Here is a 23,752-nt window from a genome sequence, read left to right as displayed (position 1 = left end):
ATCTGATCAGCTGATTCTGGCCTGACATCAATACGACACGACTTTAACGTTAAAACATGGACTGAAAGGAGATCAGTGAAGCGATATCAATCCATGGTCATATCCAAATGTCCATTTTTGCCCACAGCGACCCTCTTTTTCTATCTCTCTCTCTCACACACACACACACTTACACACACACATTTCCACTATGTGTTCTCTCCACATTTACTGCAGTGATGATCTCTACGTGTGTTTGCACCTCCTTCTCAGTCGTGATATTTTCTGATACTAAAACTATCACAGCAAACAGTTCCAGATTTCATGAATCACATTGCTTCCCCTGGGAGATCCACCTACTATACATATTCATCAGAGGGAAACGCTCTAAATGGAATGATTTTTTTTGCTCCGGAAGGATTTTAATCCAGGTGAGATTATTCAAAATGGCTCCTTTGAGAGTAAAGGCTGCAGACCACTGTTGTAGGGGCTGGTTGGTTGTAAAATTTTACTTGTGACTAACTTAGAATAAAGATAATTAGAAATAATCCTGTCATCTTTCCTTGAGGCTGATCATCAAAGAACTGGGAAGGTAGAGGTAGTAAAAACCTTTACACTGACAAGTACTGTCTGTGTAGAACATGTGACAACAATCTCCATCTTCTTCATATGTCTGGTCTATGGGGTAGGGTGGCAAGACGGAAGCTTTAGCTTATCAATAAAAACATTCAAGCCCAGCTTCATTTTGTAAAAACACATTTAAAGTCTCCCAAACACGTGGGAAAATGTGTTATGGTCTGATGGAACAAAGGTGGAACTTTTTGGCCATAATTCCAAAAGGTTTATTTGGTGCAAAAACAACACTGTTCATCACCAAAAGAACATCTACTGTACCTACAGTGAAGCATGGTGGTGGCAGCATCATGCTTTGGGGCTGTTTTTCTTCAGCTAGAACTGGGGCCTTAGTCAGGGTGGAGGGAATTATGAACAGTTCTAAATACCAGACAGTGTTGGTACAAAACCTTCAGACTTCTGTTAGAAATCTGAAGATGAAGAAGAACTTTATCTTTCAACACCACAATGATCCTAAGCACAGCATCAACTAAACTATGGCTTCACCACAATCAGATGGAGGTTCTGGAATGGACCAGCCAGAGTCCAGACCTGAATCCTACTGAACATCTGTGTGGTGATCTGAAGAGGGCTGTACACAGGAGATGTCCTCACTATCTGTCACATTTAGATCAGTTCAGTAAAGAAGAGTGGGTAAATATGACATCATCAAGATGTTCCACACTGGTAGACTCTGACCCACAAACACTGAGTGTTGGAATAAAAACCAAAGGTTCTGCAACAAAGTATTAGTTTAAGGGTGTGTTTATGTAACCAGGTTATTTTAAGTTTTTATTTTTATTTTTTCTCTCTAAAGGTTTCAGTTTGTTTTTAATATCATTGTACAGTAATAGGTCACATTAAAGGTGGAAAAAGTTGTGAAATTATTTATGTTGGTGTTATTTTTTACATCACAAAAACCTGGCATTAGAACAGGTGTGTGTAGACTTTATATCCACTGGTATCTAACTCTGGTCTGTAGGTGGCGCTGCACAGAGAGCAGGGGGACAGACGGAGAGGAGCTGAGGAGGTGGATGAAGCCAGAGATGCTCTGCACAAGGTTAGATGTTCATCTAATGTCTGACAGAGAAGAACAGCTGCTCAGTGTGTGTGTGTGTGTGTGTGTAGGTGGAGGGGGAGGTACACACCCTAAGGTCAGAGGTCAGATCTCTGCTGAGGCTCATCCAAACCCTTAATCTGCAGCTTAATCAGATCAGGTGAGTCCATCACACCAGGTTAACTACAGGAGCTTTGGAGATAATGCTGTGGAGGCAGAACACACTGGAACTACGTGAAACCTCCATTAGCATTAGCATTAGCATTAGGAGCAAATGCCTATTTCCTGACTGTGGACTATAATGCTGTTGCTTTTAGTAATATTTATAATATTTGCAATAATATATAATATACAAAGAGTGGGAAAAAAAAGATTTTATGATTTATCTGGATTTTTTGATGCTGATTTTAATAATCGATTCTATGACTCCGTTTTTTTTAATTGTATTTTTCACATTTTTGTGGGCGACCACTGAGTGGTGGTAATGCCAGGTATACCATTCTGACTAGGGCTGGGACAACGCGTCAACATAATCATTGACGTTGATGCAAAATATGCGCGCCGATGCATTGTCCGACCAAAAAAAGATGGCGGCGCTGGAGAATAACTAACGTCAGTGCCTCCTCAGATTTTCAAAAGTGCAAAACAGTGAAGACACGCACTCATTAGTTGAAGGTAGCCGTTCCCTTAACCCTCGTCCTTTATCCTGGGTGTGACCGGACGGCAGCGCGTCGACAGGACAAGGAGGAAACACCCACCATGACATCATCAGCAGCAGCAGCGCATGCACACTATTCTTAAAATAAAAGGAAAGTTTATTGTTTGTTGGAAAAACACTTCCTTTATTAGCATTTGGAATTTTAAGTTTAAGAAAAATGTGAGTGTCAGAGTATTATTTTAAGTTATTATTTTCATGGTATGATGTGTCAGCAAAGCTGGAATACTTCTTAACATAAAACTGTTAAAATTAGTGTAAAGTCAGAATAAATATGTGGTCTAAGCTTGTGATAACACAGAAGTTTGTTTTTAACCACACTGTTCAATATGAATGATTTATAAATACATATAAACACACTATGAATGTGTTTAGAAGAAAATGGCTGAATTGACTTTACACAGACTTAAATGTAGTTAACTTTTCTGGTGCTGGTGGATGACTGGGAGTTATGGACAAACTATTTAATAATGTAACACATACAGCTACACATTCTCACTGACACTATCACATTTTTATTTTCATCCTCTTCTTGTTTTATTCTTCTTTTCATGAACCCTGACTGATATATCTGCTGACTCTACAGAAGAAACTTTTAATGTTACGTGAATTATATCCATATTACGATATAGTCCTATGCTATATCTCTTAAATAAATATATCAATCTTTATTAAAAACTCCATATATCGCCAGCCTTAAAACAAGCGTTATTCTGTCGTTAGTATGAGGAGAAAAAGAGAGATTTTACCTGTGGCTCTGACAGAAAAATGAGGCTGATATTCATACTGTAATACATTGTGACCTGTTTTGGAGCAGCCTATATATATATATATATATATAAACATAGACACTCCAAAGCTCTAGCTTGATCAACGTTAAAAGATTCAGTTGGCTAACTTCAAAAAGTTCTGAACAAATTATTTTTTTTGTACATGTCGTTTACCTCCTTTTTGATGGAGGTTTTATTTAATATATTTCAGTCTAAATAATAATAACTCACTGAATAAATAATAAGTCACCACTGACACTGCAGGGGGACCCACCAGGTACGCTGGTGCTGAGCCCCCATGAAGTGAGACAGGCTCTAAACATCAACCCTAACAAAGCCACAGGTCCTGATGGAGCACCAGGTCCTGATGGAGTACCAGGTCCTGATGGAGCACCAGGTCCTGATGGAGTACCAGGTCCTGATGGAGCACCAGGTCCTGATGGAGCACCAGGTCCTGATGGAGCACCAGGTCCTGATGGAGTACCAGGTCCTGATGGAGCACCAGGTCCTGATGGAGCACCAGGTCCTGATGGAGCACCAGGTCCTGATGGAGCACCAGGTCCTGATGGAGGTACCAGGTCCTGATGGAGGTACCAGGTCCTGATGGAGTACCAGGTCTGATGGAGCACCAGCTTTGAACGACTTGTTCTTGGCACACATCAAGGAACAACTGAGGACGTGGTGTCACTGGCCCTCCACACTGCCTCTGACCACACCTGGATCAGCAGAACAGCTACGTGCAGATGCTGTTCATCAACTACAGCTCCACTTTCAACCACCATCTCCCCCCCAACAAAAACTGATCCACCTGGGCCTTAACACACATCTGTGCAGGTGGATCCATGGCCTCCTCAGTGACAGACCTCAGACTGTGTGAATGGAGAAACACATCTCCAGCTCCATCGTATTAACACAGGTGCACCTCGAGGCTGTGTGCTGAGCCCCTCACGGTTCCCCCTGTACACACACGACTGCAAACCCTCACATGACACTACCATCCATCATCAAGTTGCTGACGACATCATCAAGGTTGGCAGAATCAGCAACAGCGATGAGTCAGCAGAGGGTTGAGAACCTGTGGAGCTGGACCGAGACAACATCCTGATTTGACTTCAGGAGGCTGAAGGGGCGGAGTTTCAAACGTCAGAACCAATCACAATCACAGAGAAACTGTAGAACAACTTATGTCACTAATGAGGAATAATTCTTTAAAAATGTGAAGAATTAAAATCCATAATTCAAACCAAACACAAAACTGTTGCAGAAAGTAATTAATGCAAGAATTGATGAGTGTTAATGAATAAATTAGTGAGATTATAAACAGAGAATAAACAGACACTGATCACTGTCTCTGATGCTGCGTTCCTACAGATCTACATCACATTTATATTATCTACAGGACTGAGGCTCTCAGCGTCACCACACAATTAATTAATTAATTAATTAATTGGTCTGAAGTGCCCGATGCACAACAGGCTTTATTAGATGACTTATTTTACTTATTTCATTTAATCAGTTATCAGATATGAATCTATGTTTCCTATAGGATGTCATCAGTAATAAAGGATAAATATTCTCTCTCCTGTCAGCATCACATCAGAACAATGATCCTCCTTTTATTGGACAGCTCGTTTTAGAGGAGATCTGATTGGTCAGGAGGCGGAGCTTTAGTACTCACTCAGATCCTAGCCAGAACAAAACCTGGTCCCGACCAGGTTAGTCGTTACCATGGTGATTCAGCCCAAGTTACCATGGTGATTTAACCTAAGTTTACCATGGTGATTTAACCTAAGTTACCATGGTGATTTAGCCTAAGTTACCATGGTGATTTAGCCTAAGTTACCATGGTGATTTAGCTTTGTAAGACATTAGCCTGCTTTGTAGTCTAGCACACACTGATTGAATCACAAAAGTTAACGCGATAAGAAGAAATCTAGCTTTGGTAATATAGGCCCTGTATGTATACATGTACAATACAGGAAACAGTTTGATGACATCATCATCTTGAACGGTTGCCGTGGCTGCAAGAAGAAAGGAAAAAGGAACCAACACAACGATAACTTCAGTATAGCTTCTCTTAGTGTTAGTGACAACTCTTATTTAAAAGTTAAACAAACCATAATTGTGTATTTTAAAAACTTACATTTTGATGATAAATGGCTGCTTCAGTAAGAGACTTTACCCATGTTACAAATTATCATATGAAAATGAATTTTTACTCTGGTTTTAATATATTGAACAAGTTATTCCTTGAAAAACACAGTTAAATATTTTATGGAGATGATTGTGTTTTGAATAATTTGAGTCTTTCAGAGCCTAAGGTGTGTGTACATATATAATACATAGAATAATGGATGTGATACAGCAGGATAGTAATCATAAATATCCAGTAGCCGCACGTGGCCATAAGATGGCCTTCGCCGTGCCGCCTTTCCTTGTCCGCCTTCACGTGTTGCCTTCACCAAATTGCGCCGCCTCAGTTCATACAAAGACATAATTTTATATATCAACGCATTATATATTGATTTTGTTTAGACAGAAATGTACTTCTGAGACTATAAACTTAGACATAAGTTTCTGTATTCACATGTGTACATTGGAGGTGGGGAGCACACACACACACACACACACACCACTGCCCTGAAACGAGGTAAAGTAGATGTTCAGCAGTTTCCTCTCCAACAGATGTTTTTAATCTTTGTGTGACTAAATAAAGTCAAACAAAACAAAACAACTTCTGTGTAAATGAGACGATAAATCAATGCAATGAGATAATCTATAGAATGTTTCATCACCACAATGATGTCATTGATTGGATCTGCAAATTAAGAACGATACAGATGATCACATTAATTACATAAAATGCTAATTATCAGCCAATCAGATCTGTGTAAAGCCTCAGGTTAACTCTAACCAGTATAGCTCTAACCAGGTTAAACTCTAGCCTGGTTAGCTCTAACCAGGTTAGCGCTAACCAGGTTAACTCTAACCAGTATAGCTCTAACCAGGTTAACTCTAGCCAGGGTAGCGCTAACCAGGTAACTCTAACCTGGTTAGCTCTAACCAGGTTAGCGCTAACCAGGTTAACTCTAGCCAGTATAGCTCTAACCAGGTTAGCTCTAACCAGGTTAACTCTAGCCAGTATAGCTCTAACCAGGTTAACCTCTAACCAGGTTAACTCTAACCAGTATAGCTCTAACCAGGTTAACTCTAACCAGGTTAACTCTAACCAGGTTAACTCTAACCAGTATAGCTCTAACCAGGTTAAACTCTAACCAGGTTAACTCTAACCAGTATAGCTCTAACCAGGTTAACTCTAACCAGGTTAACTCTAACCAGGTTAGCTCTAGCCAGGGTAGCGCTAACCAGGTTAACTCTAACCTGGTTAGCTCTAACCAGGTTAGCGCTAACCAGGTTAACTCTAGCCAGTATAGCTCTAACCAGGTTAGCTCTAACCAGGTTAGCTCTAACCAGTATAGCTCTAACCAGGTTAACTCTAACCAGGTTAACTCTAACCAGGTTAGCTCTAACCAGGTTAACTCTAACCAGTATAGCTCTAACCAGGTTAACTCTAGCCAGTATAGCTCTAACCAGGTTAACTCTAACCAGGTTAGCTCTAACCATGTTAACTCTAACCAGGTTAGCTCTAACCAGGTTAACTCTAACCAGTATAGCTCTAACCAGGTTAACTCTAACCAGTATAGCTCTAACCAGGTTAACTCTAACCAGGTTCAGTGGCTGAAATAACAGGTCATTTATTTTATATCATTTTAAAAGAAGACGTAACCATTTATTTTTTTAATAACATAAATCATAACAACAGGTTACATTTATTCTGTTTTTATTTTTTTATTTTACAGAAATGCTGTACAATGAATTAAGTTAACAGTAACATAACCAACTAATCATCTGCATTGTTTGAAAAAGTTGACCTTCTGTTCTCAGCGATCAAGGGGCGGAGCCTGAGGCGGAGCTTCATCAGCTGAAGGACTCAGAGGGACTAAAGGAAGAGCTCAGGTACCTACACATCTACAACAACACATCTATTCACACATCTTACACACACACATATACACACATATACACACACACATCTACTCACACACATCTACTCACACACATCTACACACACATCTACACACACATCTATTCACACACATCTACTCACACACATCTACTCACACACATCTACACACACACATCTACACACACATCTACTCACACACATCTACACACACACATCTACTCACACATCTACTCACACACATCTACACACACACATCTACTCACACACATCTACTCACACATCTACTCACACACATCTACTCACACACATCTTCACACACATCTTCACACACATCTACACACACACATCTACTCACACACATCTACTCACACATCTACACACACATCTACTCACACACATCTTCACACACATCTACTCACACACATCTACACACACACATCTTCACACACATCTACACACACATCTACTCACACACATCTACTCACACATCTACACACACACATCTACTCACACACATCTTCACACACATCTACTCACACACATCTATTCACACACATCTACTCACACATCTATTCACACACATCTACTCACACACATCTACACACACACATCTACTCACACACATCTACACACACACATCTACTCACACACATCTACTCACACATCTACACACACATCTACTCACACATCTTCACACACATCTACTCACACACATCTACTCACACACATCTTCACACACATCTACACACACACATCTACTCACACACATCTACTCACACACATCTACTCACACATCTTCACACACATCTACTCACACATCTACACACACACATCTTCACACACATCTACTCACACACATCTACTCACACACATCTTCACACACATCTACTCACACACATCTACACACACACATCTACTCACACACATCTACTCACACACATCTACTCACACACATCTACTCACACACATCTACACACACATCTACTCACACACATCTACACACACACACACACACACACACACACACACATCTACTCACACACATCTACTCACACACATCTACTCACACACATCTTCACACACATCTTCACACACACATCTACTCACACACATCTACACACACACATCTACTCACACACATCTACACACACACATCTACTCACACACATCTTCACACACATCTTCACACACACATCTACTCACACATCTTCACACACATCTACTCACACATCTTCACACACATCTACTCACACACATCTTCACACACATCTACTCACACATCTACTCACACACATCTATTCACACACATCTACTCACACATCTACACACACATCTTCACACACATCTTCACACACATCTTCACACACACATCTACTCACACACATCTATTCACACACATCTACTCACACACATCTACACACACACATCTACTCACACACATCTACTCACACATCTACACACACACATCTACACACACATCTACACACACACATCTACACACACACATCTACTCACACACATCTACTCACACATCTACTCACACACATCTACACACACACATCTACTCACACACATCTACTCACACACATCTTCACACACATCTTCACACACATCTACACACACACATCTTCACACACATCTACTCACACATCTACACACACACATCTACTCACACACATCTACACACACACATCTACTCACACACATCTACTCACACATCTTCACACACATCTACTCACACATCTACACACACACATCTTCACACACATCTACTCACACACATCTTCACACACATCTACTCACACACATCTTCACACACATCTTCACACACATCTTCACACACATCTTCACACACATCTTCACACACACATCTTCACACACATCTACTCACACATCTTCACACACATCTTCACACACATCTACTCACACACATCTACTCACACACATCTACTCACACACATCTTCACACACATCTACTCACACATCTTCACACACATCTACTCACACACATCTACTCACACACATCTACTCACACATCTTCACACACATCTTCACACACATCTTCACACACACATCTACTCACACACATCTACTCACACATCTACTCACACACATCTACTCACACATCTACACACACACATCTACTCACACACATCTACTCACACATCTACACACACATCTACACACACACATCTACTCACACACATCTACTCACACACATCTACTCACACACATCTACTCACACATCTTCACACACATCTTCACACACATCTTCACACACACATCTACTCACACACATCTACTCACACACATCTTCACACACATCTACTCACACATCTTCACACACATCTTCACACACATCTACTCACACACATCTACTCACACACATCTTCACACACATCTACACACACACATCTACTCACACACATCTACTCACACACATCTTCACACACATCTACTCACACACATCTACTCACACACATCTTCACACACATCTACACTCACACATCTACTCACACACATCTACTCACACACATCTTCACACACATCTACTCACACACATCTACTCACACATCTTCACACACATCTTCACACACATCTACTCACACACATCTTCACACACATCTACTCACACACATCTACTCACACACATCTACTCACACACATCTACTCACACACATCTTCACACACACATCTTCACACACACATCTACTCACACACATCTTCACACACATCTACTCACACACATCTACTCACACACATCTTCACACACATCTACTCACACACATCTTCACACACACATCTTCACACACACATCTACTCACACACATCTTCACACACATCTACTCACACACATCTACTCACACACATCTTCACACACATCTACTCACACACATCCACTCACACATCTTCACACACACATCTACTCACACATCTTCACACACATCTACTCACACACATCCACTCACACATCTTCACACACATCTACTCACACACACAAAAAAAGAAAAAAAAAAAAATGTGAAAAAAAAAAAAAAGTGAATGTAACCATGTCGGAAATAAACTGAATAAATAAAAATAAATAAAATAAATCTACTCACACACATCTACACACACACACACATCTACACATAATTCTGCTACAGTCTGTGAGTCCTTTGGTGACTGTACTACACACAACCATACAATTACATAAAACTAAATACACCTACACACACACACTTTAACAACCTGCTACACACAACTACACAACCTCAGCACATCTGGATCACCCTGTGCGTGTGTGTTTGTGTGTACAGGTGTGTGTTTGGGCATTGGTCTCAGCTCAGTTGTCGTGTTGTGAGTCTACAGAAGATCAAGGGGACACTTGAGGGTGAGTTACACAAACACACTCACTGTTTGCTAGTTAATGTCTGTTAGCAACATGCTAACTAGCATTAAAGCTAGTTAATATCTGTTAGCAACATGCTAACTAACATTAAAGCTAGTTAATATTGGTTAGCAACATGCTAACTAACAATAAAGCTAGTTAATATTGGTTAGCAACATGCTAACTGACATTAAAGCTAGTTAATATTGGTTAGCAACATGCTAACTAGCAGTAAAGCTAGTTAATATTGGTTAGCAACATGCTAACTAACATTAAAGCTAGTTAATATTGGTTAGCAACATGCTAACTAACATTAAAGCTAGTTAATATTGGCTAGCAACATGCTAACTGACATTAAAGCTAGTTAATATTGGTTAGCAGCATGCCAACTACCATTAAAGGTCCCATATTATGCAATTTTTCATCCTTTTCCATTTGTTCAAAAACAGTATTTGAGGTTTATTTTCCCACACTTCTGTTTTCCAGAGTTTTAGCCTCTGAAAAAGTCACTTTGTGAGCAGTTCTGAAATGGGGCCATTTTGAGCCCTACTTATGCATATTAATGAGTGGGCGTGTCTATTGACGCTGACTCACACATGTTTCGCTCTTTTACAGGGTGATCACTGATCATCAAAGCCATTTTATTTTTGCTATCCACACGCTGTTAATGTTTTCATTTAAAAAACTGCACGTTATAGTAAAACAGTGTAAGTAAGTCTTTCTCAGTGCTTCAGGGTCTCACAGCAGCTGTCATTCAAACTCTCACTCGTGTGTTAATCTGCTGAGTCACTTTCTCCTCCTCTGCTCTTCTAACTACAGGAATAGGGCTTTTAAGTTGATAAACATTTCTTTTCTCCAACCGCTGCGAAGCATTGTGTCACAAACACGTCAGATCAGTGATACAAGGCGAGAGAACAGGTTTTCCAATGCGCCGAATCACAGAGTGGAGTACACCTCCGCATGAACAAATAGTGCTGACACTACAGTGTACGTTCACCAGCAGCAGGAAAATTCAGTTTTTAGTTTTACCGCTAGCCATCACTTCTTCACTAGCGACAAAACAATGATGAACTTTGGCAAAAGTTTTCATCAGGTTGGGGGTGGAGTCCATGGGTGGAGTTACCAGCAGAGGGGAGGGGATTTTTTTCTCGATTTCACTTGTGACTAGGGATCGACCGATATGGGTTTTTAGGGCCAATGCCAATTATTTTTTCCAGTAGCCTTAGCCGATGACGATACAGACTGCCGATTCTCTTGAGCCAATATTTGGAGCTGATACTACTTTTGCTCCCTCAATTTATATCTATCTATAAAATCAAAAAAGGTCTGTGTGTGTATGGAGTGAATATCTCCCCGACGCGGTACGAGTTCGACCTGAAACTTAGTCAACGGGTTCCAAATACCACAAGTGTGTGTATCTGTTATTTTGGAGTAACTTGGTGTAGCAAAACGTTCAAAATGTTCATTTTAAGATTACGGCCCTCTCAATAATGAGCGTGGTATTGAGCGCGATACTTCCAGTTCCGGGTTCATGACGTCACTGTGTCACAGTTTGTTCACCGATCCACTTTATAAACAGAGCATCTGCCACAAGCTGCTCCATGTTGCTGCAGACAGAGGCTGCAGAGCCACTCCCCCCACTAGAACAGAGGCCAGAGCCACTCCCCCACTAGAACAGAGGCTGCAGAGCCACTCCCGCCACTAGGACAGCGGCTGCAGAGCCACTCCCCCCACTAGGACAGAGGCTGCAGAGCCACTCCCCCCACTAGAACAGAGGCTGCAGAGCCACTCCCCCCACTAGAACAGAGGCTGCAGAGCCACTCCCCCACTAGAACAGAGGCTGCAGAGCCACTCCCCCCACTAGAACAGAGGCTGTAGAGCCACTCCCCCCACTAGAACAGAGGCTGCAGAGCCACTCCCCCCACTAGAACAGAGGCTGCAGAGCCACTCCCCCACTAGAACAGAGGCTGCAGAGCCACTCCCCCCACTAGAACAGAGGCTGCAGAGCCACTCCCCCCACTAGAACAGAGGCTGCAGAGCCACTCCCCCCACTAGAACAGAGGCTGCAGAGCCACCCCCCCCACTAGAACAGAGGCTGCAGAGCCACTCCCCCCACTAGGACAGCGGCTGCAGAGCCACTCCCCCCACTAGGACAGAGGCTGCAGAGCCACTCCCCCCACTAGAACAGAGGCTGCAGAGCCACTCCCCCCACTAGAACAGAGGCTGCAGAGCCACTCCCCCCACTAGAACAGAGGCTGCAGAGCCACTCCCCCACTAGAACAGAGGCTGTAGAGCCACTCCCCCCACTAGAACAGAGGCTGCAGAGCCACTCCCCCCACTAGAACAGAGGCTGCAGAGCCACTCCCCCACTAGAACAGAGGCTGCAGAGCCACCCCCCCCACTAGAACAGAGGCTGCAGAGCCACTCCCCCCACTAGAACAGAGGCTGCAGAGCCACTCCCCCCACTAGAACAGAGGCTGCAGAGCCACTCCCCCCACTAGGACAGCGTGAAAGAAGCTCTTCAATCCCAACGGCAGGTTTTAAACTATCAAAGCATCTTTTAACTGTTTAACTTAGCGTATTTCTGTGGCTCCACGTGTTGTGTCGCACTTGTAGTTAACAAGCGCTGTGTGTGTGTGTGTGTGTGTGTGTGTTTCTTTCCTCTCTCTTTGTTTCTCTTAAGAAGTTTTTAACTTTGAGAATCAATTTACTACTTGTTTGAATATTATTCTGTTAATGTTGGTATAATTTAGAACAGTTTGTTGCTTAATGCACATCTGACATCACGTTATTTTCCTCTGTTAATTTATGTTTGAGGTTGTGTTGGAATGGACTATTATTCATGGTTTCTTTTTGTGTTTTAATACTATAATTATATATTTATACTCAGTAATCCTGTTAATAAATTAATCTTCAGTCAGACCAACTTTTGTCAAAGTTATTTTCAGGACAAGGACAAACATTCATTTATAAAATTTCATGAGATGTGTCACTTATTTTTAACTGTTCTTGTTCTACACATGTTTCTATTATTTGTTAAATATTTTCACTTGTTGTCGTTCTATCTCACCTTTGTTCATTTTTATGACTAGTAAAGTGACTGTCAAAGTATGTATTCATATAGTGGGAGGAGCTTAAGTAGAGCTGTCAATTATTGTCAAATGAGTATGTGTTTGAAGGTTGGATATACATAGAGGTGTACTACTCTGTACTCTGTAGTGTTATAAAGGGTTTATTTGTGGGTGCAATTTCCTGGTTTAATTCTGGGACATGTGCATGATGAACGTGTTTTTTGTTTTGTTTTTTTTTACTCACTTTTATATCTTTTGTTTGGTGTATTTGTTTCTGTAATGTATGTTTTTTGGAGTCATCATTATTTGTATTTTTTATCTTTCAGTATATTTGTATCACTGTTTTTGGGTGCCATTATAGTGTGATTCTGGAGTCATTTTGTGTATTTTTGGTATAAATATTGTTTAGTTTTTTGTTTTATTTTACTCATTTAGTATATTTATTATAAATAAACGGTGTGTGGGTGTGTGTGTGTGTGGGTAGGTGTGTGTGTGTGTGTGGTGGTGTGTGTGTGTGTGTGGGTGGGTGTGTGTGTGTGGGGGTGTGTGTGTGTGTATGAGGTGATGTGTGTGTGTGTGCGACCCTGCAAACTCCCGCTAACCGTGTCGGATTTTTCCTGAATTACCTTGATCATCTCTCCGTAAAAAATTTGGTCATCTACAACCCCAGCTTTGTGTCTCTCACAGACCTGTACTTCCTTCTTTCCGCGGCTCCTCCTCCACTCGTTCACCTGTATTCATGGAACCTGGTTTGCCTGGTTATCAGTTACCACACCCTGTCCCACACCCTCCCCCGTCACCCTCAACCTCCACTGGCCCCGACCAAAGAGCTGTCAAAGGACACCAGAAACTAAACTGTAGACCCTGCACCAGGCTGGGTAGAGTGAATCTACACTAGGTAAACAGCCTTGGTGTGAAGAAATCAACTGTGGGAGCAATTATTAGAAAATGGAAGACATATAAGACACTGATAATCCTCCCTCCATCTGCGGGGGCTCCAAGATCTCACCCCCGTGGGGTCAAAATGATCACAAGAATGATGAGCAGTAATCCCAGAACCACACGGGGGGACCTAGTTGAATGACCTGCAGAGAGCTGGGACCAAGTAACAAGGTTACCATCAGTAACACCTACACACACCAGGGACTCAACCCTGCAGTACCAGACGTGTCCCCCGTGCTTAAAAAACCACTGACATGTCCAGACCAGTCTGAAGTTAATAGATAACATTTAGATGATCCAGAAGAAGATTGGGTGAAGGTTATATGGTCAGATGAAAACCAAAATAGAACTTTTGGTAAAAAACTCAACTTGTCGTGTTTGGAGGAGAAAGAACACCATACCTACGTAAAGCATGGGGGGGTGGGTAACATCATCTTTTACATCACTTGCGCCATCCATGGCGAGTCAATGCGAGAGCAGGACGAGCTTCTCAGAGTAGAAATACACTTATTATTTTTGTCTCCAAAGATGCATCAGTGAAGCTAAGCTAACGCTGCGGCTGGATTTTAACGGACTGTGGCTGTTATCTAGGAACAGGTCAGCCAAACTATTGCACGGTATGTTGTTTGTACATATGCAGCCTATCATTACTGCTGAGTCACTGCTACAGCAGCTCATTAGCCTGATATGTTTAGCATTGTGTAGCTGAGAAAAATGCTGTGAATTAGTTTTTTCCACATTTATATTTCTAAGCATTTTTAACAGCAGAATGTACACCTGGAATATGCACAGCTTACTTTGCATTACTGTGCTAAGGCTGAAAATTTACAGTTTTAATTTTGGAGGCAGCTGTTTTGTGCTTTATATGCACATCATTTATGGTTGTTTTATAGCAGTTGATCAGCAGTGGATTATTATATTATTACATCACTAATATGAAGCTGTATGGACACAAATGACCCAAAAATAAATAATACACTCTTTAATTCTAAGTAACTCAAAAGTTACTTTTTCCAGTAACGCATTACTTTTGGTTAAGTAATCAAAATAGTAACTGAGTTACTTTGTGAATGAAGTAACTAGTAACGGTAACTAGTTACTTTTTTTCAGTAACTAGCACAACACTGCTAGCGACAGCCCCAAAACATCACTGCTCTAGAGGAGATCTGCATGGAGGAATGGACCAACATACCAGCAACGGTGTGTGAAAACCTTGTGAAGACTTAGTATTGAAATTAACTTTTGTTATTGGCCAAATACATATTTTACAACATAATTTGCAAATAATATCATTAAAAATCCTACAATGTGATTTTCTGGATAATTTTATTCTCATTTGTCTCTCATAGTTGAGGTTTACCTATGATGAAAATTACAGGCCTCTCTCATCTTTTTGTTGGCTGACTGAATACTTTTTTAGCTCCCGCTCTGCTCACTCACGACACACACAGAAGTGCTCTCTCTCTCTCTCTCCCTCAGTCACTCAGGTTTGTGGGTTCTTTTCCATTTAAGTTTAGGGTTTCTTCAGCTTTCGGTTAGTTTTGACTTATTAACCAGTAGTTCTGGTAAACGTGGGTTTGTCCAGACATGGTGGTTGGTAGAACGCGACTCGCTTCTCCGCCTGTTGGAGATGTTGTTCTTTTTTTTTTTGTTATTGTCAGCTAGCTCTAACCATTTTTTTTTACTTCACGCAGTGTCTGACACTTTCTTGCTGTATTTTCATAAAACAATCAAGGTAGTAGTGTATAAATAATAATACTACCATTACCCCCCCGTCTCTCTCTTAGTCACTAACACACACGTGTGGAAATAAGAAAAATTTACAAAGAACCAAAAATAAAAATAAAAAAATCACACTGATCATAAAAAAAAAATTAAAGTTATGTTGAGAATGAAAACTCTTTGTTCATTACATTTCACTTCATAATTGCAACGGCATGTGTTTGTAAATCATTGTTGCAAATTAAAACTTGTTCTGTAAATAGTTTGTTATTATTGTGATCAAAAACCATTGATCTGAAGCTCAATGTTGACGTTCTGTTAATACTTTTCTAATCAACAATAAATATTACAATTTCTGATCAATTGCATGCTTAAAATAACATACCGGTTAAAGCCCCACCCATTTCAAGACAACCTGACCCACTTTTAAATTAGGCTCCGCCCACTCCAAGTACAGATACAGATAATGGTGTACTTGCTCATCCCTTCTAACTCTGTGTGTGTGTGTTGTGTGTGTGTGTGTGTGTTATGTGTGTGTGTGTGTGTTTTGTGTGTGTGTGTGTGTTTTGTGTGTGTGTGTGTGTGTGTGTGTGTGGTGCGTGCGTGCGTGCGTGCGTGTGTGTGTGTAGGGGAAGTTGTGTGTCTGCAGCAGGATGTGGTGAGGAGGAAGGAGGAGTCCAGAGCAGAGCAGGAGGCGTGGTCACAGAGAGAGGAGCTCTGCAGCAACAGGTGGACATGATGAAGACACCATGGAGACACTGAAGATGGAGAAGGAGCAGATAGCAGACGAACTGGTCAGAGCTGAGGAAGGAGCTGAAGACTCTGACGAGCAGGTTCAAAACCAGCAGCAGAGCTGAGTAGGTGTCAGAGTGAGATCTATGGACTCAGAGAGGAGGTGCAGAAGGAGCAAAGGAGCAGAGAGAGAGACGTTTCAACCCTCAAGGAGGAGGTGCAGAAGGATAACCAGGAGAGGGAGGAGGAGCTTAGGAGGCGTTGGACAGAGATCTATGGACTTAGGGAGGAGCTAAAGAAAAAACAAGAGGCAAAGGAGGAGGAGCTTAGGAGGTGCAGGACTGAGATTTATGAACTCAGAAAGGAGGTGCAGAGAAAGGAGAGAATGGAAAAGGAGGAGCAAACAAGAGAGCAGGAGGTGCAGAAGGAGAGAATAGAAGAGAAACTAATGAGAGCAGAGGAGGAGGTGGTGAGTCTGAAGGAGGAGATGATGAGGAAAGAAAGAAAAGAGAAGGAGGTGCAGGAGGAGCTAATGAAAGAAAGAGAGGAGGTGCAAAAGAAGCAAGTGGAGAAGGAGCAGATAGCAGAAGAACTGGTCAGAGCTGAGGAGGAGCTGAAGACTCTGACAGAGCAGGTTCAAAACCAGCAGCAGGAGCTGAGTAGGTGTCAGAGTGAGATCTATGGACTCAGAGAGGAGGTGCAGAAGGAGCAAGAAAAGAAAGAACGAATAGGGGAGAAGCTGCTCGGAGTAGAAGAGGAGCTGATGACTCTGAGAAAGGAGCTTCTAGACAAGCAGGAGAAGGAGCAGGAGCTGAGGAGGTGTGTGATAGAGATCTATGAACTCAGAGAGGAGGTGCAGAAGGAGCACGTGGAGAAGGAGCAGATAGCAGAAGAACTGGTCAGAGCTGAGGAGGAGCTGAAGACTCTGACGGAGCAGGTTCAAAACCAGCAGCAGGAGCTGAGTAGGTGTCAGAGTGAGATCTATGGACTCAGAGAGGAGGTGCAGAAGGAGCAAAGGAGCAGAGAGAGAGACGTTTCAACCCTCAAGGAGGAGGTGCAGAAGGATAACCAGGAGAGGGAGGAGGAGCTTAGGAGGCGTTGGACAGAGATCTATAGACTTAAGGAGGAGCTACAGAAAAAACAAGAGGCAAAGGAGGAGGAGCTTAGGAGGTGCAGGACTGAGATTTATGAACTCAGAAAGGAGGTGCAGAGAAAGGAGAGAATGGAAAAGGAGGAGCAAACAAGAGAGCAGGAGGTGCAGAAGGAGAGAATAGAAGAGAAACTAATGAGAGCAGAGGAGGAGGTGGTGAGTCTGAAGGAGAAGATGATGAGGAAAGAAAGAAAAGAGAAGGAGGTGCAGGAGGAGCTAATGAAAGAAAGAGAGGAGGTGCAAAAGAAGCAAGAGGGAAATGAGGAGCTGAAGAGCAGAGTTTCCTTACTCAGAGAGGAGGTGCAGAAGGAGCATGTGGAGAAGGAGCAGATAGCAGAAGAACTGGTCAGAGCTGAGGAGGAGCTGAAGACTCTGACGGAGCAGGTTCAAAACCAGCAGCAGGAGCTGAGTAGGGTGTCAGAGTGAGATCTATGGACTCAGAGAGGAGGTGCAGAAGGAGCAAAGGAGCAGAGAGAGAGACGTTTCAAACCCTCAAGGAGGAGGTGCAGAAGGATAACCAGGAGAGGGAGGAGGAGCTTAGGAAGGCGTTGGACAGAGATCTATAGACTTAAGGAGGAGCTACAGAAAAAAACAAGAGGCAAAGGAGGAGGAGCTTAGGAGGTGCAGGACTGAGATTTATGAACTCAGAAAGGAGGTGCAGAGAAAGGAGAGAATGGAAAAGGAAGAGCAAACAAGATAGCAGGAGGTGCAGAAGGAGAGAATAGAAGAGAAACTAATGCGAGCAGAGGAGGAGGTGGTGAGTCTGAAGGAGAAGATGATGAGGAAAGAGAAGAAAAGAGAAGGAGGTGCAGGAGGAGCTAATGAAAGAAAGAGAGGAGGTGCAAAAGAAGCAAGAGGGAAATGAGGAGCTGAAGAGCAGAGTTTTCCTTACTCAGAGAGGAGGTGCAGAATGAGCATGTTGAGAAGGAGCATATAGCAGAAGAACTGGTCGGAGCTGAGGAGGAGCTGAAGACTCTGACGGAGCAGGTTCAAAACCAGCAGCAGGAGCTGAGTAGGTGTCAGAGTGAGATCTATGGACTCAGAGAGGAGGTGCAGAAGGAGCAAAGGAGCAGAGAGAGGTTTCAACCCTCAAGGAGGAGGTGCAGAAGGATAACCAGGAGAGGGAGGAGGAGCTTAGGAGGCGTTGGACAGAGATCTATAGACTTAAGGAGGAGCTACAGAAAAACAAGAGGCAAAGGAGGAGGAGCTTAGGAGGTGCAGGACTGAGATTTATGAACTCAGAAGGAGGTGCAGAGAAAGGAGAGAATGGAAAAGGAAGAGCAAACAAGAGAGCAGGAGGTGCAGAAGGAGAGAATAGAAGAGAAACTAATGAGAGCAGAGGAGGAGGGTGGTGAGTCTGAAGGAGAAGGTTCTGGAGGAGCAGAGGAGGAGAGAGAGGGAGGTGTACAAAGAGCAGGAGGAGCTAAGGAGCTGCAGGACTCACATCCTGGAACTCAGAGAGGAGGTTCAGAAGGAGCAAGAGGGAAATGAGAAGCTGAAGAATAGTGTCTCCTTACTGAGAGAGGAGTGTGAGGAGAAGGAAATAAAAGGAGGAGGAGGGTGACAGCCCTCCAAGAACAAGAGAAGAAGAAGGAGGAGCTAGGAGGAGGGCAGGAGACTCCACAAGAGCCAGGTACTAAGCTTCTCTATCTTAATAGCGGTTACTGTATATACTCCTCTCTGCTCTACTCTGAGCTCCTCTCCTCTCTGCTCCAAAAGCTCCTCTCTGTGAAGGTGAGGTCCTCCTGCACCATGTGGCCACACTGGAGCTGGGAACAGAAGGAATTGAAAGAGAAAAACCAACGCCTGAGGACCAGAGACTCACACTGAGACGCACACTGAGAGAGGTACACACACACACACACACACACACACACACACACACACACACACACACACACACACAGACTTGGTTCTTTGTGTTCCAGGTTGAAGGACAGCGTTTGAGACTCAAACAGCAGCTGACTGAACCCAGCAGATCTCAGGTGGGGGTGTGTGTGTGGTGTGTGTGTGTGTGTGTGGGTGTGTGTCTGGCTGGAGTGGTGTGTGTGTGTGTGTGTGTGTGTGTGGGGTGTGTGTGTGTGTGTGTGTGTGTGTGTGTGTGTGTGTGCGCGTGTGCCGGCGTGTGCGTGTGAGTCCCTAGGAGGAGATGGACAGACAGACACATACAGTATTTATAATAAAAAATAAACTAAATGAGTAAAATAAAATAAAAACTAAACAATATTTATACAAAATACACAAAACGAAACAGAAACGCACATAATGACTCCAAAAAACATACATTACAGAAAATACACCAAATAAAAAAAAATATAAAACTCAGTAAAAAACAACACATTTATTATATTCATGTTTCATAGAATTAAACCAGATAAATCACACACACTATTTATTTTACACCCACAAATAAACCCTTTATACACTACAGAGTACAGTACGTACACCTCTATGTACATACAACCTTCAAACACATACTCAATGGGACATAATCCTCCCACTATATGAATACATACTTCTGACGGGCACTGAACTAGTACTTTAAATACTAACTTATTTTATCCTTTAAATACATAAACAAGGTTTCATGCTAATGTTAAACTATTTCCTCTTCTCATATAACACGTCACTAACAATACGTACGAGAACAGGAGTGAAACCAAAGAGCTACTGTTAAAATATCATTTTATAATTCATTTACTGAGTTATGAAGTTGTTTATATGAGAAGAGGAAATAGTTTAACATTAGCATAAACCTTGTTTATGTATTTAAGGGATAAAATAAGTTAGTATTTAAAATATAGAACATTTCTCTTTAATAAAATTCAGAGTGAAAATAATTTGTGTATGAAAATAATATAATATAAAAATATTTCTGTTGAGAAATTGTTGAATTAAAATAGAAATATTAATATCTATAATTGATATAAACATAAGGAAAAATGTTTCAGGTTCTAAAAGTAGACATAGTTTTATGTTTGGTTAATGCCTCATTTTACACATTATCACCTGCATTGATTTAATAAATAAAAGTTTAAAGTATACTTTTACTAAATTAAATGTACTGACCTGAAATTGTGTTTATTTGTACCTTATTTGATGAAAAAATGATGAACTTATTAGCATTGTGTTTTATGATCAAAGGTTTTAATTTGGTTTAAGTTCTTTTTTTTATCACGTGTGGGAATCCATGACGTTATAAACACACTGACACGTACATTATTAATGTAAAATACAACTACACAAACATATTTTCATTTATTACGTCGTATGCACTCATTTCATAATACAGAGACAAACTCTGTCCCTAAAAATTATTCTTTAAAAAAAAAAAAAAAAAATCTTTAGAAGAGAACGCAAATGTTGCTGTTCCCACGGTTACGCAGGCGGGAATTCTAAGATTGTGACAAATGCTGTAGGACAACATTAAAACAGAAACAGTGAGAGGGAAAATGGAGAGCTGTTTTGTACGGTCGCCCGTGATATTGTACATGATATGAGTAATAACACGTGTTATAAGGATATTTAACACAATAGGTGTGTCTTCAGATTTTGACTTGTCCTTTGGTCTACCATGGGCTTTAAAAGTTTGAGAACCACTGATCTACAGAAACATTATTTTGTTCCACTTGAAAAGAGAAAAAGCAAAGCTTCACAATAACTGAAACTTTAACTACGAACCCCCTTTTTTTGATCCCCACAGAGGAACGTTAGCGTTCAGCTGATCAACTCTTCTTTTCACTAGTTCTCTTCGTTTTTTCCATTTAAAATAACAATAAAGAATGTCATAATGTGCCTAAAAATTCACAAAAGAAAACAATATTGTAATGATTGATGCATAAATTGAAATCAACATATTGTCAGTCTAATGCCACTATTTTAGGTACTTTGTAACATAAAGATATTATAACTATTTCATCATGTAAAAAGTGTTTAAAGTGTCCAAAACTCCACAATTGTTAGTTAAAGCATCTGTTTTAACCATTTAGTAAAACAAACATATTCTTTGACAAGAATATCCACCGTTAATACTGTTGTTATTTTATAGCCATGTCTTTATGATATAATGTTGAATGTTATTAGCATGTTTTATGTTTAATTTGTTTATCTGCACTCATCACACCACCTTCACTGACCAATCACAATCAAGGTTTTTGAATAATTAACAAAACGCGTTCTCCAAGTTACTTTTAAAGAACGTTTCTTAGAAAAACGTCAGTTCTTGGGTGTTGGTCATCTTCAGACCTTCATTCATTTCTCTTTTGTTTTTCATGTTTAGCTGCAAAAGTCATTTTATACAAACTCACACGGTTCAGATGGCCCCGCCTCCAAACACGTGCACAGCAGCTGATACACAAACGTTGGCTTCTCTGAACAGAAGGTGAACAGAAGGTGAACAGTGACAGGCCACAGTGTCAGATCACAATCATCGTGCGTTAACATTATCAAACACCATCTAAAATAACCGACAACACATGATCCTACATTCACATCCAACACATCCAACGTGTCTCACATCCAGGCTCGTCTGTCCGTCCAACCTTTGTTTGTTTTCTGTTTTTTTTATTGATTTTTGCTCAAATATGTATTATTACCCAATATTTATCCTAGATGAGTTCTTATTAGAGTAGCAATTTAATTTTATTACGTATAATCATCACCTAAACTAGCTTAGAACTGCACTTTATGATCATTTCCACATTGTTTTTGTTTATTGTTGAAGTATGAAAATAAAAGGTTAAATTACAATCTGTGATTCCTTTGATTTATTAAAGCTGTGTTTATTATATTATTGGCTTTAGTCTAAAACATAGACATATGTTTCCTCTGTTAAGAGCTATTACATCATTTCAGTGATATTATTAATCATAATTCATATTCTCATTCATATAACCCATTATTCATGTGTGTGTGTTTGTAGGATGAGGAGCATCTGAGGACCAGGGTGGTGGAGCTGGAGAACCAGGTGAGACTTCACACAGATCATGTGACACACAGTGATGGTGGTAATGATGTCACTTCCTGTCAGCTGTTGCAGATTCGTCTCTCATTGGCTGTGGATCAGCATCAGAAGGAGGAGTTTATCCAGCAGTCGTCCAGGAACAGCCAATGGCTGCTGTCGGTGAGGAGCGACCTCTCTGATTCGCTGGCTACGGTCACACGGTGTACGGCGTCGTCTGTCCTGGCCTCAGAGACGCAGCGATTGGACCGCAGTCAGAGGGAGGAGGAGCTACGGCTGTCCACACAGCAGACTGTGTTTGTTTAAAGGATACGTTAACATTGAACATGTGACTCTAAGATCAACCAATCACAGCCGGCCCTGCTGGTCTGAATAAAAACCATTGGTTCAATCACAATGTGTTTTATGAACCCATCCACAGGAAGTGTGTGTGTTACTGTGTGTTAGTGTGTTGGTGTGTGTCACTGTGTGTAATCGTGTGTTCCTGTGTGTTACCGTGTTGTAGTGTGCGTTAGTGTATTGTTTAGTGTAACAACAGGAACTCTGAGATCGGAGGAGAAAGATTTCTGTAAAACACGAACAAAGATGGATTAAAACTCAAGATCATCTGATTTGGATTCACCCTGAGGTACTAACACACACACA

At 41.4% G+C, this 23,752-nt stretch overlaps 1 protein-coding gene across 1 annotated transcript in view; it reads left to right on the top strand.

The window, feature by feature from the left end:
• Nucleotides 1–23,504, top strand: part of LOC114455040 (golgin subfamily A member 6-like protein 22) — a 40,348-nt gene extending 16,844 nt beyond the window's left edge. The window contains exons 14-26 of the mRNA XM_028436044.1: nucleotides 1,574–1,651; nucleotides 1,720–1,808; nucleotides 7,079–7,150; nucleotides 10,460–10,533; nucleotides 16,895–17,002; nucleotides 17,099–18,569; nucleotides 18,721–18,834; nucleotides 19,044–19,159; nucleotides 19,688–19,780; nucleotides 19,867–19,994; nucleotides 20,076–20,132; nucleotides 23,069–23,113; nucleotides 23,177–23,504. Coding sequence (XP_028291845.1) covers nucleotides 1,574–1,651; nucleotides 1,720–1,808; nucleotides 7,079–7,150; nucleotides 10,460–10,533; nucleotides 16,895–17,002; nucleotides 17,099–18,569; nucleotides 18,721–18,834; nucleotides 19,044–19,159; nucleotides 19,688–19,780; nucleotides 19,867–19,994; nucleotides 20,076–20,132; nucleotides 23,069–23,113; nucleotides 23,177–23,413 — 2,682 coding nt within the window. The 3' untranslated portion in view covers nucleotides 23,414–23,504. The remainder of the gene's footprint in view (nucleotides 1–1,573; nucleotides 1,652–1,719; nucleotides 1,809–7,078; nucleotides 7,151–10,459; nucleotides 10,534–16,894; nucleotides 17,003–17,098; nucleotides 18,570–18,720; nucleotides 18,835–19,043; nucleotides 19,160–19,687; nucleotides 19,781–19,866; nucleotides 19,995–20,075; nucleotides 20,133–23,068; nucleotides 23,114–23,176) is intronic.
• The last annotated feature ends 248 nt before the right edge of the window (nucleotides 23,505–23,752 follow it).

This window comes from Gouania willdenowi, chromosome 21 (assembly GCF_900634775.1).
Source record: "Gouania willdenowi chromosome 21, fGouWil2.1, whole genome shotgun sequence".
In the NCBI taxonomy this organism is placed as follows: Eukaryota; Metazoa; Chordata; class Actinopteri; order Blenniiformes; family Gobiesocidae; genus Gouania; species Gouania willdenowi.
This window is presented reverse-complemented; position numbering and strand designations above follow the sequence as displayed.